At 39.2% G+C, this 18,847-nt stretch overlaps 1 protein-coding gene across 4 annotated transcripts; it reads right to left on the bottom strand.

Annotated features, from left to right (window-relative positions):
* Positions 1-8: 8 nt before the first annotated feature.
* On the bottom strand, positions 9-18,845 carry LOC310882744 (protein-glutamine gamma-glutamyltransferase 6-like). Of its 4 annotated transcripts, XM_083801918.1 has the most exons (16): positions 16,837-18,845; positions 16,456-16,653; positions 15,440-15,554; positions 13,234-13,407; positions 12,974-13,026; positions 12,787-12,859; positions 8,361-8,479; positions 7,615-7,743; positions 7,272-7,452; positions 6,930-7,065; positions 5,283-5,386; positions 4,961-5,203; positions 3,535-3,852; positions 2,404-2,567; positions 1,534-1,658; positions 9-515 (listed from the first exon to the last, which is right to left on the bottom strand). In XM_083801918.1, exons 3-16 carry the CDS (start codon positions 15,444-15,446, stop codon positions 365-367), a joined length of 1,977 nt encoding a protein of 658 aa, XP_083658044.1. In that variant the 5' UTR covers positions 15,447-15,554; positions 16,456-16,653; positions 16,837-18,845; the 3' UTR covers positions 9-364. The 4 variants fall into 4 exon arrangements, with proteins under 4 accessions (XP_083658044.1, XP_083658041.1, XP_083658043.1 ...); XM_083801915.1 differs by having other exon boundaries at positions 11-515; positions 12,787-13,026; XM_083801917.1 differs by having other exon boundaries at positions 11-515; positions 12,787-13,026; positions 16,456-16,597; positions 16,706-16,841.
* Between the last annotated feature and the right edge of the window lie 2 nt (positions 18,846-18,847).

The raw sequence follows: 18,847 nt of genomic DNA, 5'->3' as shown, positions 1-18,847 counted from the left end.
GAAAAGAATACAGTTATTTTAATAGTTTTTTTTATTGCTGACACTTAGAATGAGATTACAAAGAGATTGCATTAATTATCTGATGGAAAAGTCAAAACCTGCAGCTTAACACAATGAGTAGATTTGATAGAACAGTGAAACTATCTCTACAAGGAAGGGGTTTTATTTCTCTGGACAAGAGGACTAAAAAGAAATACAGGTAGAGACTAGATAACTAAGCACTGTAAAAGCAGAAAACTTAATTCTATTGTAACGTAAGAAGTCACCCATTTCTGTGGGAAGTTTCTCGCTGTCATCACTGTCCCTATATAAAGAAGAATATCTTGTCATGTTAATGCTGAAATAGGAGATTGACTCCATCACATTACATGGGTGCTACTGCAATGGTTACAAAGCCCTTAATATGTGAAAATTTGTCACAAGAGAAGTCTACTTGCAGCTGTAAGGGCCCAGTCCTTCGAGGTGTAAATTCAAAATAAATTCTTGATCTCTCCTTTGGTGCCAGTCGTGCCAGACTGAAAACAAAACAAAAAAATCAATTCATTCAGGCTTATATTGCGTTTCACTGAGATTCCCAATAACCAACAGGACTCCAGACCCAACTTTGTTTTCTGAGAATTACTTAGGGTTTTGTGCAGACTAAGAAGTGAGGGAGGACAGTACCACAATCATTTACTCTTGAATAGAATTATGGGGGTTAGAAGCACTACAGCATGCTTCCGTGTTAGAGCTGGATACAAGTTTGGTTAGTCAACACCAAAACTCAGAATAGGAAGACATGTTAAAGTCAATTCTCTGCTTGATGCCTGCTTGGCTCATGTCCATTTTAGCAATAATATGATTTCTTCTCATGGCCAGGGTCCTTTTTTTTTGTCTCCATTCAGCTTAGTTTTTCACTGCAATTATGTTTTCCGTATTTTATGGGTGATTATGTCCAAATATTTCCAGAGCCACAGCAAGTCAGGCTGTTTCATAATAAAACAAGCTTTAGAAAATAATAAGTATGCAACACTGAGTTAACCCATAAAAAAATCAGAGTCTAGAGGGGGGAAAAAAAAAGTAACAGAACATCTTGCTGTCATGTCTTGAAAAGGCATAATTTTCTCCTACACTAATGAAGTACAGAGCAACTTCTTGTTCAGACTGTAATCACAGAAGCTATGACACTGTTCTGTTGGTTTGCTCTAGCTCAGAATTACTTTTGTACTATTGAGGTATTGTATATAAAAACAGAAATGCAAAGCCAAGCTGATCTAACATAGAGACAAAAGAACATGACATGCACACGTGCTCTCCCAAGAAGAATGTTAGCAGTTTTTAGTTCTTGAAGAAGTTCCTAGGTAGAAAAAATACGTGACTGAGAAATCATCAATTCTCAGTACATATTTATTTGGTGGTGTTTTTATTTTCAGAAATTGAATATATATATTCCATAATAAAGACAATTTAACCTTGATTTTTTTCTTACTGAGAAACTAACCATGCTATTGGTCATGTTAGAAGCACTGAGTAAATGCTGCAGCTTTCACTTACTGTATTTTGACCTGTTGATTCATCACAGTCACTAGTAGTACACAGCGGTTCACAGGTTCAGGGAGGGGATTGGCATATGAGATCTCTAGAGTAGCAGCTTTGTTCACTACAACCCGCCGAGGAATCTAAATGACAAAGACACTTCTCTGATCATTTACACTTTTACGCTTTTCTAGAGTCAGAGTTCAGTTGAACTGTAAGCAGAGCATCTCTTATATTTGAAGACGAATAAGATATTTGTAGGAGCACTGGAATTTCACACATGGTATGCCTTTGCTAATATGTGAAGTTGGATTTGGATTTACTAAATAGTGCTGTCAATCTGCATGCAGTGTTCTATATACAATTTCAGTGAAACAAAATACTGACTATACAGACATCTCATTTAAACCTGTCTGATATTAGGGTTGCTAACTGTGTTTTTCTGGGCACATCATTCATTACAGTGTTATAACAATATAAACTGTCCCTAATATAAATTAGAATTCAGGGCTTATGTCTGTACTTTGGGAGAAGGCAAAATTGTTTAAATGCAACACAAAGGCTTGCCAACAACTAGAATGAAGATGGAATGAAAACAATTTCTGTAAACTCATAGCAGTGGAACGTGTCTGGGAAAGAAGAAAGGTAACAGCTGTTCTGAAGAACAGGGGGCAGATTCCAGCAAAGATTTGAAAGTGGTTTCTCACATACTGCCATTTTGAGAAAACATACTTTCTCCGTTTAAGCATTCAGAATTTTAGAGCAACATCTGAAACTGCAGTCTAAATTCATGCATTTATCCTCAAATTTTCGTCTTAAGTTCTGAGCTCCAGAAAGACTCTTTAGTTCTTTCTGTCCATTTAGGACCTCAACGACAAAATTGTTTACCTTAATGATGATGTTTGTGTCCTCTAAAATGATTGTCTTCTCCACCAGCAGCTTTACCCCATGCATGTGCATGACTTCACACAAAGCGGTAACTTGAATCCGTTTGTCAGTAGTCAGGTATTTTCCATAATAAGAATAAGGGATTTTTAACCGGATATGTTTTCCTGCAATTCAGACATTTAGGAGCCATTACATTCTCAAAGAATGCTAAAGAAGAGAGAGTTAGTGTGAGGCTCTTTGAAATTATGGAAGAGAACAAAGATAAGACCGCTGGAGTCTGTGTATATTTCTTCCTTGTGAGGCCAGTTGTGTATTTCCCTCTACTGATGAATCTTCAGTATTTTAAAAGAACTCATTTGACCCTTATGGTCTGGAATAGAGAATTTTGACCTGAAACACGGAATCTGCTTATCTGCATTTTACTGGATTCCTGTACCTTTGTATTTTATATAAACAGATATGTAATCATTTTGATCTATTCCCTCCATATATTCTGTTTGTTTAGTCAAGTCAAGTTTCAGAGATCCTATTCAAGTGTTCTGGTCAGCTGCTTACTGTCTTGGTCCTAGTGCTTTTCTGCTGGGGGCGAGGGGGGGGATGAAAAGTTTCTTTGCAGAGGTTGGGGATGAAAAAGATCTCTATAATAATTTAGGCTAGTTTCCACCTTGGCTGGGCGGAGGGGAGGTGATAGGGTGGGGGCTAGTAACTGTAAATTTTAACTTTTGCCCGTTAATTTCTGTTAAAATCTATTATATTGAAGTATTGCCTGTTGAGTGCCAGAAAGCATAAATCAGAGTTCTTTATTTCTTAAGAGTTCCTATACATCTCATACTGACCACAGACACATGTATATGTGTGTTGCTTCTGTTGCTATAATACAGACGTAGCCTTCTATATAAGAACTCATGGACCTTCAGTTCCTGGTTGAACTAGTGAATGTTTTCAGAGGGGGAAAAAATAATTGTAAAATAGTCATAAACAATGCTGCTAAGCTAAGATATGGACTAAGTCAATGTACTATGAGGCTGATACAGACATGATATCGACATTTACTCCTTCCAGTTGCCTTCAGGTGATTTTTAATGGCGAAGAGGAGTCCTATATTGGCTCCTTGGGGATATTAAATGTTACCTTGCTTAGAACCGAGATCCACAGATGCGGTTGCCTTCAGGATCTCTGCCACTGCTCTCCTTGTGTACAGGACAGTTGATGCACTCATGTCCACCTTCACAGTCTTGTGGTCAGAAGATAGGTTATTGAGAATTAAGATAAGGGTAACATCTTTGCCAAACACTGGAGGTTCAGCCAACTTGAACTTCCCAGAGATCCCAGGTTTTCTAATGGCCTCTGAAGATCTTTCACGTGGAGGTTCAGTGTGTCCTTCCGTGATGTTTGATCCAAATATCTTGGCCAGAGCCTTTTTGTAAACTCGTCTTTCCTCAGAAGAACCTAGTTGAAGGAGAGAACCAAGTCAGATTCAGACTTTTTTCTTCCACTGAACTTTTAAAGACTATCAGAATGACACAGGATGTCAACTCTGTACTGCAAGATTTCTTTTTCTTTGGTCAGAATATGGAGTAGTGTGATAAGTGTCACTCTGCTAACCTGATGATAACCAGCCTCTGTATTAAATATGGTTGCACTAAAAGCTTGTGGCCTGGAGTATTGAAATACGGCCACTGATTCTGAACGGCAATCCTCAACTCTTATGAAAAGACAGATACCGAGTGTTTAAGGGAAGAAAAATATTCTTGCAAACATGACTAAGCTGTTTTTAACCTTTGCTGCTTTGTTTTCCTAAGTACAGGTGAATGGCAATTATTCCCTTTACTGTTTCCCAGTAGTTCTGTTTTTAGAATCCAATACTCTGTAGACTGAGTCTACAGGGAGTACAAACACATAACAACTGAACAGCTGGTTAGCTGATGGCTGGATGTCAGAGCAGAAGCACAAAAGAGCGTAGTTCGGTGTATTAGTTAGACAGGGAGACCAAGTTAGTCACCACCCTTGGGAGCAGAGTATAGTGGCGTCTTCAAAAGGAAACATGAAATATTGGAACGGACACAGCAGGGGAGAATTTATTTGCTGAGTCTGTGGTCATATGGGAGATGATAGGTGTACAGCATTAGAGGACTAGTTTAAGGTTTTCGATTAGAGCTTTGATTGTTGTCCCAGTCCGTCTGCCAGATAAACCAGAAAGCTGCTATCTATTAATCTGTAACTGCCATACTACAGTCCTGTGCACTCTTTGTATGACGGCTTGAGAATTTGTCTGCCTTAGGTAGTAAAACATAATTTATAGCCCTGTTTTCTCTATACATTTCATTTTGTAATTTTCTGTGAGAGACTAAAGTATATTTTGTGCTGTGCCTTAGCAAGGAAACTACTGAGTACACAAAAACAAATATAATACCTACTGTATTAGGAAAGTAGCCTGACAACAGAAGTATTTTCTAAAGGAATCAGAGATACCCAGGCAAAACAGGCTACCCATCCTAGCTGCCTACCACCAAGAATTCTGTAGGAGATGAATTGTGATAACAAACTCTTCCTTTACCTTCTGGGTATTTGTAGTTATAAGTGACGTCCACACGGGAATTGCTGCCCACAGCTTTGGTGCTGATAAACCTGCCAATTATTTCAGTATCACAATAAACTCTTTTCTTAATTCCATCATTGTATACTATCCATCTGTTGCAATCAGCATTCACCTCTGTATATACAAATAATGTGTCATAATCCAAGTCTACATCGCCTTCTTTGATGGCTATGACAGATGCAGGACCACACTGGAATAATCCTAAAACATGAAAAAAATAGTCAAATTTCATTAGTCATGCTTAGTTTGGGGAAGCAATATTAAGTCATGATACAGTTACCTTTGCTTTGTTCTTGCGGAGTCGCATCTAAAACTTGCCATCCATTGTATTGTGTTCCCAGGTCTGGGCGAATAAACCAGCTTTCATTCCAGACATGATAGTCCCTGGAGACAAAGAACGGTGTCTAGAAAGCATGGTAATACAGAGGCATACAAACTTCCAATTTGAAAGGAGAAGGGAACTGTGGTTTTTAAAGATGCCCTAAAATGTGTTACAAGCTGTCCGGAGACAGCAACTCACTGTCTTTCTCAAAGTACAGATCTTCTGCTTGCTGTTGAGCTGTAGGCCTCTGTGAGTAAACAAATCGGCAAACAACAAAAACCCACAACAATAACAAAAAGTCAACAGCTTGCTTTTGTAATGATATGAAAGATTTAGGCTGTGGATATAGGCAACATTTGGGGATTGGGCTCAGTAACCTTCAAATGTGGGAGTTGCTAAGTTTAAAAGAAATTTAACAAAGCTATAATGGAATAAAATAAAACACTAATGAAGTACAATAGTCCATCTATAGTAGTGTGCAGCAGGAAATGTTTAGAAACAAGCTAAGAAGAGTATGTGAATTGAGTGACCCCTGCCATGATATGCCTTACTGCTTTCTAGCAGTCAGAGTTGAGACCACTAAGTTAATGGTTATTAGTCATCTTATTCTCTGCGAATCTCTCTTGTCCTGTTTAAAACTTCTTTGAGTTCCACAGGCCAAAGGAAAGGATAGCGCAAAGGATTGGTTAATCGTAAGTCACAGGAAGACCCAGAAAAGATGCTTTGTCTGCTTTGTTCAGAGGCCAATGCTTTTAAGGAAGTTAGGGGACGGAAAATGTTCCCATGTTGTTCAGCCACATACGCTCGGGGGGGGAAAAAAAACAACACGCTATGTAAAAGTGAAATTTTGGCTAAGCACAAAAATACAGTTATGTCATATACCCTTGGGTAAATGGCTGTAGTTAGTTCACATTCTGATTTGAAATTGGGGAGTAAATAAAGTATAAAATGGTATAGTATAAAAAAAAATCATGTTTCTTTGGCTATTCAAATTTTGGGGCTTGAGTCATGATCGTAGATCACTTTACAGTTTAGAGCACTGGACTACAAGGCCTCAGTAATCAAGTCTGGAGAGTGTTGGGATTGTTCCCTCTTACAGCTCCCATAAAGGGAAGGGCCAGCTAAAGGAGTGCTGGAAAACTTCTTGGGGAGGCTCCTATCTCCCTGAGGAGAATGGCAGGCCACTCTGAGAAACACAGGCTTTAGATATGTAATGAAAAAGTTATTGCAGCAGTAAACTAGTTAGGAGCGTGGAAGGTACATAGCTGCATTATTAGGAACAGTCTGATTAAGGGTAAATAAATCAAAGACTCTGAAGTTGGTACATTCTCAATGGAAACATACGTTTTTCTTAAAAAAGCTGCAACTAGTCTGAGGTCTGGGACTGCAAGAAAACTTGTTGTTCTTGTTGTTGTTTTTTGTTTGAAGTAAATGTTACCCCAAATCTGTGCAATATGGTTTCTTTCCAAATGGGTGGCTAGTCTATTAATTTAGATGTTTGTATTAAATATCCGCTCTGTTGCTTTTGTACTACTAATGCTCATGTTTTTTGATCTCATAAATCCTCTCTCTAACTGTGGGTGAGATGCAAAAACTTAAGTTTACCACGTGGAATCCTTGCTGATATTAAGACTCTTCCCGGAGCTGTCATAGTATTTATCAATGCTGAGGTTTCTATCCACATCATGGGCAGAGTTAAAATTTGAAATCAAACGAGTTGGAATCCCCAAGCACCTCAAAACTGAAATAGATTAAAAACAAAACAAAAGACTCCAGTGATTACAGATATTTTAGAAACAAAGTTTTTTCTAAATGTTGTGGTTCTTCAGCATTTGCAGTCTTCAAAGCATTATTCCTCTTGTAGAATTAATTGCTTTGTAGTTCTGACAAAACCACAGGTCACATGTTGCCTCCATTTCACCTTAGTCCTTTATTCTCAAAGCTTACCTGTACACATCACACCTGCAAAAACCCAGCACTGGCCATATTGAACAGGTTTGTAGTTGTCCTGACGCCATTTCTGGAGGATTACCACACTGCCGTCCCATCTGGATGGATTCTCATGTGAATGGAAACTTCCTTGCCACTTTCCAAGGAGAACTCCATTATCATTATCATTTCCATTGATCTAAAAATAGGCCAATGGACAGAATGGGCAAAATCAGCTGCGTGTAATGCACCATATCTAGTTTTTTTCAATTATATTGCTCAAGGATCAGGTGGTTAAGTCTCACTGGGGCAGAGACTGCTTTCTGTGTGCAGAGTTTAGATTAAATTGTCCATTTCCTACCATAGAACTGATTACTCGGCCCACATATTTAGGATCTCCTCTTCGGGATACATCAATGGCTGGGTCCTGACGATAGTACAGACTCAGATCAAGCATGGTGAGACAGATGTTTAGAAGCTGATCTTGAAACTGTGATCAGATAGGAGAAATGTTAAAGAAATAGATAGTTATGCTAACAAAATTAGGGGAGATTCCACTTCATTTCCTTCTTTTTTTAGCTATTTCAGCTCAAAAGTGGCAGGAATAGTGAGGCACAAAGATGGTAGTGTGCAGTTGGTTCACGCTGCAATATTGGCTAAAGCCAGGGATAACTAAACAAACCAGAAATCTGGCATGGTGTCTTTGGCCGTCAGGAAAAAAATGACTGCAATAAAACTGAATCTGGCAAGTTTATTGTCTGCAGTTATTGGAATTATATCAATGTTGGTTCTAGCCCATTGTAACTGCATTAAAAAACAGTGGGTGTCTTGGATCCACATTAGTATATTTTCAGTCGTGCTGTGGATGTTCTGATCGCAGATGAGGCCCATGGTACATGTAGAAATCAGTCCTAGCTGCAGTGCTGTGCTAAGTCATCTCTCAGACCTAAGTCCTACAAGGTCCGCAGTGAGCAAACCGCAAGTAGAGCTAGCCAGGTTTGTCCAGTTTCCATATGCATATGTATACTTATCAAAGAGGCAAACAATGGTAAGAGAAAATGATATTGGAGACAGAATGAGAGTCCTACTTAATTCCTTACAGCTTACCTGTCCATAGTACCATCCTCTTGCTTCAATGTACTTTGCATTGCCCACAAAGATAATTCCATTTTCATTTAGAACATATTCCTGTCTCTCGTTTTCATTAGCCATGTAGACATCATCACCTGAAAACAAAGTTGGACATGCTTTTACACTTAAAGCTGGGAACACTAGCAACCTTAGAAAAAAAACTTTATCTTGACCTAACATGAGGAAGTAGCTTTACTATTTGGAAAACAATATCTCATTGCTATAACTCCCTGGACATGCACAGTTCAATGAAAATACCTAGTTACTGTTTGGGGGGGGGGGGGGCAGGCATGCAGAGGGAGGGAAGGAAATGCATGTTATATTACTGTGACTCTTTCCCCCAATTTTTAGTGTAGCCTTTTTATATTATACAAATGTTCCTTCTCTTTATGTTGTAGTTTTGTGGAGAAGATGGAGAAATGTCCAAGTTAGCTCACTGCCTTATTGGAGTAGTTACAAGCAGAAGACACATTTGAAAACAATCGTACAGATGATAATGATATTTTACTCTATTTTCTAGTGATCTTAACCTTGTTTTAAGAGTCCAAATCACTATCAGAAATGTTATTAGGATATCCTGCTGAACCATTCACTTTGATTTCATTGTTGCTCATTGGTCGCCCTAGTCTATGACACAGTATATAGCTGCTATGAAAGCACTGTCTTCCAACAGATTTCCAGGTTGTTTTGTTCTCTCTTTAGGTTAGTACTATTTACTTAGTGTTGTATTCAATCTCATAATATTTAAAACTATTTTCTGAAACTTCAGGATTTAAAAAAATAATTTACAAATAAGTTTTCTATTTTACTGAGTCAATTTCTTTACCTTCTTATAATGAACTCCCTTCCCTCCCTGCAAGTAAAAAGAATGTGTAATTTATTTCACAGAATGATTTAGATTGGGGAAGGGACCTCTGGATGTCCTCTGGACCAACCACCCTGTTCAAGCAGGGATACCTAGAACACAAGCAGAGATACCTAGAACAGGTTGTCGAGATGAATTCTGAAGATCTCCAAAGAAGGAGTCTCTAGCACCAATGGGCAACCTATACCGGTGCTCTGTCACCCACACAGAGCACAGAAGTGCTTCCTGCTGTTTAGACGGTACCTCCTGTCTTTTTTCAGTTTGCACTCATCGCCTCTTGTCCTGGCACTGGGCACCGCTGAAAAGAGCCTGGCTCCATCCTCTTTGCACCTTCCCTTCAGGTATTTATAGACATTGATGGGATCTCCCCTGAGCCTTCTCTTCTCCAGGCTGAACAATCCCAGCTCTCTCAGCCTCTCCTCGCAGGAGAGGTGCTCCATTGATGATCTTGGTGGCCCTATATTGGATTGTCTCCAGTATGTCCACGTTGCTCTTGTACTGGGGGCCCATCACTGGATGCAGCACTCCAGGTGCGGCCTCACCCAAGCTGAGCAGAGGGGGAAGAATCACCTCTCTTGACCTGCTGACAATACCTTGCCTAACGCAGCCAAGAATACCTTTAGCCTCCTTAGCAGCATGGGCACACTGCTGCTCATGTCCAACTTGGTGTCCACCAGGATCCCCAGGTCCTTTTCTGCTGCTTTCCAGCTGGGTGACCCCCAGCATGCCCTGGTGCCTGGAGTTCCTTCCCAGGCGCAGGACTCTGCACTTCTCCTTGTTGATCTCCAGGAGATTTTTGTCAGCCTGCCTCTACAGCCTGTCAAGGTCCTTCTGGACGGCAGCGTGACTGTCTGGTGAGTCAGCCACTCCTCCCAGTTTTGTGCTGTCTGCAAGTTTACTGAGGGTGTCTTCTACCCCTCATTCAGATCATTAGTGAAGATCTTAAAAAAAGATTGGGCCTAGCATTTACACCTGGGGTACTCCCATTGTTAATGGCCTCTAACTGCACTTTGCACCACTACTACCCTCTGGATCAGGCAGTTCAACCAGTTTCCAATCTACCTCACTGTCTGTTCATCCATCCCATACTTCAGCTGCTTCTCTATGAGGATCTTATAGGTGGTAGTCTGAAAGACCTTACTGAAGTCCAGGAAGATGACATTCACTGCTCCCCAAAACCTCATCCCCCATCCATCAGGCTAGTGATTTCATTACAGAAGCTTGTTGGTTTGGTCAGACATGACTTCCCCTTAGTGAATCCATGCTGACTACTCCTGAGGATTATCTTCTCCTTCATGTATCTGGAAATGGTTTCCGTGATTAGCTGTTCACTTCTTATTCTAGTAGTTGACTGTACGTTCCTTCAATAGCATCAGGATATAATGCATTATTATCAAAGGCTGGCTTGTATGTATCTTAAAGAAGTTTGCCTTAAGTCTCAAAAGGACATTTAATGGTAAAACATCACTTTTGTTTTATCTACAGGTTTGAAACAAATACTTGAATTGAATTATTAAGCTTATTGGCTTATTACCATTGTAGGAAGATTGGTGTTTTCTGTGTCCAAATTCTGTGCTTATTTCAGATATACAACCTGTGAAATGAATAGCTTTCTGCTTGCTAAACTAAAAATTTTAAAGTAGTTTTTATCCAGAAGGCTTTTCTTGTGTTCAGTCATGATAGTAACCCTGCTCTGAACTTGTTATACTTCATAATTCTTGTTCATGAAAGATGTATTGAGAATATTCCAAGTGAGATCACGCTACCTCCTTGTGCAATGCCATTAATACTTACATATCAGAGGGACTGTTTCCTCTTACCCAGCTTAATATTGCATTTGCCTTTTTCAGAGCCACTTCACTGTGGTTCTCATCCTTTGATTAAAAAGTACTTTCACGTTACACGTGATTTTCAGCTGGTGAGCCTGTCATCGGAATTCTTATTTCTCCCTGGTCTTTTATTTTCTATTATTACATCTTATCCTTTCTCTAGCACTCCAGTCCCTAAGGTCATCCAGTTATTTTTGTGGCATCCCAGTCCATCTGTCTATGAACAATGCCACTTAATGTCAGCATTACAAAGTCAATAATGAAGCTTTTGATAAGTGTGTCCTTTCAGATGGCGCTTAAGGATCCATTAACAGCTTTTCTCTAACCCACTGCTTTTCCTTTCATCTATGGTCCTGACTGTTTAGTTTTAGGTAGTTCTTTACTGATACTACAGTTTATGAAGTAATCCCTGTCTTTACCAGCTTAGTGACTAAGCTCCCATGTGGAACACTATATACAGACTGTTTCTGCCATTTATCCTTTGAGAATATTTTTTTTCTATATCCTATCTACTGTGACAATTACTGTGTTGGTAACATACCCTCAAAGTGAACGTGTTTCTGTCTGTCAGGATCAGAGAGCTATTATGCTTCGCAGAAGCTTGTACAGCCACATCCTACTTTAAGGATACTCCCTTTTTATTTGGCAGTGGTCACTGTCTGATAAATTTGGAGGACTCTTCTGCAAAATCATTAGTTTTAAATTATAAGGTCATAGCTTCCTTTTTCTCAGTTTTCCTCTAGCAACAGTTTGTCTGGTCTTACAAGTACCAGTGTCAAAGACTGACAATTTTAATGTCCCTGCAGTGTGGTTCCTATCACTTAGAAGTTATGCAACAAATGATTTTTCAGGAGGTTCTACAGGAGTTTTCTTTTTTTCTTCAGGACTGTCCATGCAGAGACAGCCTGAGTTTCCTCAATATAATTATTTTCTGTCTTCCAAGACATGCCAAACTAGTTAGCAGATTCTTATTTTTTAATCTTGGCTCTTGACATACTTCTTAGTGGCCCCTAACTAACATCTGATCACATGAAGAAAACAGCAGATGGTGGTAACTTCTCTCTTCTTACACAAGCTGTATAGTCAGTTGGCTGGATAAGAACTCTTTAACTCCAAAGTGGTATAGTTTAGGGCTAATCTAGGTTTGTCATGTATTTGCAAAATCAGAGTTTAGGAACTTGCATTTCTTCTGCAATATGCTGAGGCTGCAGAAATAAAAAGTGGGAGTGGCAAGAGATGTCCATTTCTAACCCATGACGAAAGATACGGGAAATACTAATCTTCCTCACACTAGCCCTCTATCAGTTTATAACGCTAGTTGAGCTATTATCTTTGCAGGTAACATCTACAAAAGCAGACTTGCTTTGATTTAGGTGCAAGTAAAGGACATCACTGTATGCTTGTTCTGAAATGTACGTGCACTTAAAGTCTATCAGCCCTCATCTACAGAAAAAGTGATCTGCTCAGTCCTGAAGAAAGTCTGTGATGTCATCCTCCACAGCACATTCCCTTTAATTAAAAATAAATAAATGGGGGGGGGGGAGGAGGGCTGGTGCATTTTTAATGCAGTTAAAACAGATCTGTGAACACATGGCTAAGATTGCTGCCCCCAGAGACACAGAGACACAACTTGAGGGAGCAAGCTTACTGTGCAGATAGGAAAGTAAATAAATCAGTTACGTTCAAGAGCTATGGCATCAGTACCTACCTGGGCACCAAGGGTTGAAAAGCATCACAAACTGCCCTAGGAATCTGGAGAAGATCTTGTTCCCTGAGGTTACCTGGAGGATGAGATTGTATCGTCCGATGATGGCATTGGCTGGGCTAGATATTGTAAAACTCGTGTAGCCAGACTCACTGGATCCTTGGACAGCACTCCAGCCACTTGCACCCACCTCAGAGAGGTTAAATACAGCCTTTGTATGGTGAGATTCTGAGGGGGATGGCCCTGCCAGAAGGAAGGGATGATTGATTTGCATTATAGAGTGTGGTTTCAGTATTAATCTCACACTTGAAATGAGCACAATTGGGGGCGAGGGGGGAGTATTAGAAATACATGAAGAAAAATTAAATTTCTAAACAGAATAGGGGGAAGCTAAAAGGAATAAAGACTTACAGCTCTATGAGAGCATGGAGTAACCTAAGGGAGTGTTACCTATTTCAGTGACAAAGGCTAGGCTCTCCCCAGGCTGCTTTGGTCTGTTGAAGTACAAAGTAATAGTGAACGCTTGTCCTCGCCTCACAGTCAACTCAGTGTTAGCATATCTGTCAGTATGGTGTGCACCTGCATTTACTGATGGCTGCCAGCTGATATGTGTTGGTGTCAGATCTGTAAAATAAGAGAAGACATTAAAAAGTAGCCAGTGTGGAAAGAAGTCATTTATTCCAGGTGGAATGATGAGATTGCTAGCAGCAGTTATCTTTTACTGGAAGAAGGATGGATACAGAGCAGATGGCCAAATAAATTGATTAAGTCTAGTGGTCAATAACAAAAAAAAGCTGTGCTTGGGTTTTGTTACTGCACTATCATACACCAAGAACTCATTTACTTCGTAGACGGTATAAGATACTATTTTATCACTGGACTTTAAAAAAAAATGCAAATCAGGGTCATTTCAAAGTTGGCACCAAATAAAGTGGCTAGCAGCCCCTCTACATTTTCAACATATGTATTTTTATTATTCTAGAAATGGCTATTAGGAGATGTTTTCCTGCTTACATTCTGGTGCCATCTGGCCTACAGTAGGGAAGGATACACGGTGATAGTCTGTCTTTTACAACTAGCCTGTCTCTTACATGCATTGGAGCTTTTGACAAAGAAAGCCATCTAAATTTAGCCCCATCCGAAGTTACAGCTGGCCTGCTTGTGTTTCTATTCTCATAGACCCTGCCCTTATGTCCTAGAGGAATTCTGATGACTTAGTGTGCTTGCAGTTCTCTGATATCAAATGTCTCCCTACATACTGTTATTGTGCTCTACAGTCTAAAACCCACAAAGTGGCATTTGCCACCTTAAATGCTATATTAGCATTAAAGCACGTATGATTATGCATATAGCATTTATAGCATATATTTTATGCCAACGTAAAAGCAAGTATTTATACAATTCTCTTACCAAGAGTGTTTTCCCTTCTCTTGCTCATGCTTTATTGCCATGCTCCAACTGGTGCAGTTATACTGCCTTTAGGAGCTCTGAGAGGCCCTGTGTTTGTCCTGTGAGACTCCAGAGAATGCATCTGGGGCATTGTATTGCAAGTACCTTGGGGAAGGTTCTACAAAATAATTTTTTAGTGCTAGTATCACATATGCAATGAGCTTTTTTCTGGGGGGGGGGTGGTGGAGCAGGGGGTGACACCACCATTACCATTTTAAAGGAAACTCAAATGAAAACAACAACAAACAACGAGTAGAACGGATGGATTAAGACAGATTAAGGTTTGTGGCACAATGCAGTATTATGGCAGAGGTCTTCAAAGAAGTTTCCAACTCTGTCATATGCCATAAAGCACAGCAATGAAATATGAAGTCAGATCTGAACCAATATAGCTGCATATTAAAATACAGCTTACATACAATCTTTATATTAAATTTCATTTTCTTCCTTTTTCAATCTGCCAAAAAAGTGAAGTGCTATGATTAAAATCAAGAAAGGAGGATTTTTTTCTTTTAGTCCAAGATCATATAGAACTAAAGTGAGTAACTTCTGACGAGCTGAAAGAGACTATCTTTAGCACTAATATCTTGGACAAACAAGAACTGCATTAGGCTGTTGTTTACCCCGCAAAACAACATTTTAAAAACTGATTTGAGAAAGTTTCTTTCATCAGTGAATAAAAGATAGAGCTGCTTTCCAGTTGCCCAGGTCACCAATCATTCTAAATTTTGATCTCTGTTAATACTAAGCGGAGATATTCTCATTACCATTTTCCTTGAGTATGGTTTCAGTGCTTCTTTGAATCCCGTCTACAAGTTCCATGCTCACGGCTCCGTTAAGATAGATTATTTTGTTTTAACAAAATTAGTGTAAAGTATAATGTGTGTGAAATAGCATTTTAAAAATAAAGAGTTTAGCTAGATTTATGTGTGGTGACATTGAAGAAATGGGAATTTATTTTTTTCTCTCTTCCCTCCCCTCTCCTCCTCCCCCTCCCCCAACATCTTGTGCTAATCTTGAAAATTACTTTCAAACAGATCTGATAATAATAACAAAACACTGAAAATGAAATGCAAGAACAAATTACAATATAAAATTTCCTCTAGATAAGACATCTCTATGCAGATACCTACAGGGCATATATCTTAAAGAAACAGTCCCGAATAAATAACCTGCTGAAGGTAAGCAAATGACATACAGAACTCACCTGCCATTCCCTCAACTTATGTGAATCGCATACACCTTCTACTTTGTTCTTCAGGGTTGTCCAATTCACGTTAATCATAAAAAGAAAAAAGCCAGCAAGCTTTTTGTGCTGTCAGCTGAAATTCAACAGAAGGAATAGGTACTTAGCACTTGTTATTAATACCTGTAGACTTGTCAAATGAATTGACTAGTTACTATAATATATGTAAATCTAATACCAATGGTACTGCTCAACGTGGGTGTAATTACGGGAGGAGATACCAAAATTATTTACTCAGAGGAAATGCATTCTCTTGGATTCCAAGACAAGTAGAACTTCCTACAAAGAATAATAGGTGTGCCATGAATAAGTTATCTTCAGGGATGAGGAAACAGGGAGCGTGGTGGGACATATGAACCACATGAAGGAAAAGAGGCATTTCCTGATTACTTAACTTCCAGTTTGGTTCATGTCACTTCTGGTTTTGTTTAACAACCATGAGCTTTTTTTTTTTTTGTCTCAAATTAACTCAACCCCAACGCCCCTGGAACAAATGTCTGTCTACCTGGTTTGTTAGCCAGCTCCACATTATCTATTTAAAAATAAATAAATTCTTATGAACAAAACAAAAGTGAAACTATGGAGCACAAGTAGCTTCTATCAGTGCAAACCTTAAGGTCTACTTAAAAAGTGTACAGGTAATAAAGTGACATTTTTGTGGGGATGAATAATTATCTGGATAAGATTCCACAGCTCCACTGGTTATGTTTTAGTACTCAGTAAAGACTTAAACAACAACAAAAAAGTAGTCTGAATTTTACAATTACAAAGGAAATAATTGAAAACAAATAAAACTTGAGCTCTAACAATTGCTTCTAAGGCAGATTTAGAAACAAACAAACAAACAAACAAACAAAAAGTCGTCTTACATCTTTCTTACATCTTTTTGTGAATATCCCTGTCTTGAAAGAAAAACACTAAATCTTTATGTATTTGGCAGTATGATATCTGCTATGACCTTGTATATCTCCACTTACATTATAATTCAGAGGTCCTTCCTCTTCTTGGAAGTTTCTGGGATGTTCAGTCTCTTAGAATTTATTTCAGGAGTCTTCTTGAACAGATTTGATTGCACAGAGCTGTTTTAGTTGGTCGTCTTCTTATCCTTAATTCATATTCCTTGGAAACCAGAAGAGCCACAAGCCTCTGATGTTACTTGATCTGTACACGCAGCCCTAGTGATAAACCACATTGACCAGTTCTTTAGTTCATGTGTTCAGTACTTACAGTGATTGCTTCAGACACTGCACATTGCTCCCTCTGGAGCATGACTATTTCCTTTCTTCTTCCTTGCTACTCATACAAGCAATTAAATCTCAGACCACTTTTTCTGTCTCAGCAGTAACCACCTCCTTTACCTCTGCATGACACACCCACAGCAGTGTTCACCAAGCCACCAGAAACTTTCAGAGTGGCCTACATCCCAAATTGACACCTGACAGTTGGCACCTTCACCACACCAAAGCATCAGCAGCTGCTTTTGTAATCCACTTGGAATGCAGCAGTCGTGGTTCCTATGTAACTAATGACTTAATAGTGTCACAGGTGTTTTTCGTAGCCCAATTCCACCCACCTATAATCCCAAATGGCTCAAAATATTTTATTCCTTCTTTTCCCTAGTTCCGTGGCCTTGAAATTGCCGTGCAGTTCTTCAACTTTCCAAGGAAAACATAGTTTTATATTTTTCTTGCCTCCTTAATAAGTTGTTGTTCAAGTATTGCACTGTCATAACCTTAGAGTAGCCATATTGCACCTTAAACTTGTAATGATTCTAGTCTTTGCTAGAAAGAGATCAGTATAACTTCCATGGAAATGTTGCAGAATCCTTTCTGTGAGTCTGTATCCCAGTAGGTACGCATTTAATTAGACACATCAACTTTATGCATGTGTGCACTAACACAGGGGAAGGGTGTTGCCTCTCTTTAATTCACCTAGAGGTCCCATTCACCACATTCTGTCTTTTCTGCTACTGCAAATCACTTGACTTAGCACAGTCTGGTGGTTTTCACTCATAAAAGGGATGCAAAAAGAGGTCATTAAGAGTATATTGGCATCGTGAGTGTAAGGCTATGCTTGAGCTCGAACTGTCATCATTTGGTCGATGTGATGCGAGCTTTTGCCTCTGGCAAGCCTTGAAGAACATCAGGAGAAAAACTGTGGTTTGCTTGTACAACCTCTCTGTAGTCCATCTCATTACATAGCCAGTATGCTGTCATACTGATGTTATGTGACTGGCACTGGAAAACTAAGTGACTGCAATTGCCCTCCTAAAGCACTCTTGCAGGCTAAAAGGACAAAAGGGGTTTATAGCTAATCTGAGTGTTGGCTGCTCATGTGACAATGAGTGTTCCCTATTGAAAGTCACACATACTCTGTGCTGTGGGGTAGAAGTGCGGGCACAGAGCTGGCTCCAGGCTCTTGCTAAGTTTTTACCGGTTCCCTGGCCTTGCAGTCCAAGTACAATAGAGCAGTAGCTTGACTTTCCATTCACTTCATCTACACAGCTCATTTTCAGCCAGATATTGACTTACCGTTGTATAATTATATAATCCATAAACCCAGTCACTCAGTGGGCTACACCTTGCTCTAGGTCCTGGAATCCAGCTTTTAGCTTTTGTTTCCACTCAAAGTACTTGTCCACCTGCCAGACAGAGTTGTGTTGAAAGAACATTTGCTATTACACATACTGTTTAGCAACAGGAACTCGAGATGTGGAATTCAATAGTTAAGTTAATTATACAATTTTTAAATGAAGCCTAAGACACCTTTTATTAAGACACACCTCTTTACTACCATTTTTGGGCCTCACAACACCCAAACAAAGTTGAAAGTATTCTTTCCCTTGCTATTTTTGTTTGTTTGTTTGTTTGTTTTTCTCCATGCTTGCAGTCTGTACCCATCTACTGATAGAGGGTTTAAGTAAACTGTACTAAATCTGAATTCTGATGACCTTGATATTAACCAGACTCTGTATTTAATATATTATTCCCTGATAGGGATGGCTTCCTGACTCACAAACCATAATGAAGAGTTTCTAATTTTTCTCTAGGTAAAATATCCCTGGTCTTAAGATTACTCTCCCTTTGATTCCCAAAGAAGAGTATCAGCAAGTAAGGGAAAAAAAATAAAAAAAAAAAAAAAAGATTGAACTGTCAATTATCCCAATTTGTTTGTGAAATGGCTCTCAAATTGGACATCATTCTAAATTCACTTAGAACATTTCTGTCCTGTGATTTGCAAAAAGAAGGAGAAAGAGAAAAGAATATGTCTAGATAAGTGCTCAAGTTACAGTGACAGACTTTACAGGAGGGAAGAAAAAAAAAAGACGACAAAAGCTAAATAATGTAAATCATGTTCCTAATCCTGGCT

This window comes from Anser anser, assembly GCF_964211835.1.
Source record: "Anser anser genome assembly, chromosome: 16".
NCBI lineage: Eukaryota > Metazoa > Chordata > Aves > Anseriformes > Anatidae > Anser > Anser anser.
This window is presented reverse-complemented; position numbering and strand designations above follow the sequence as displayed.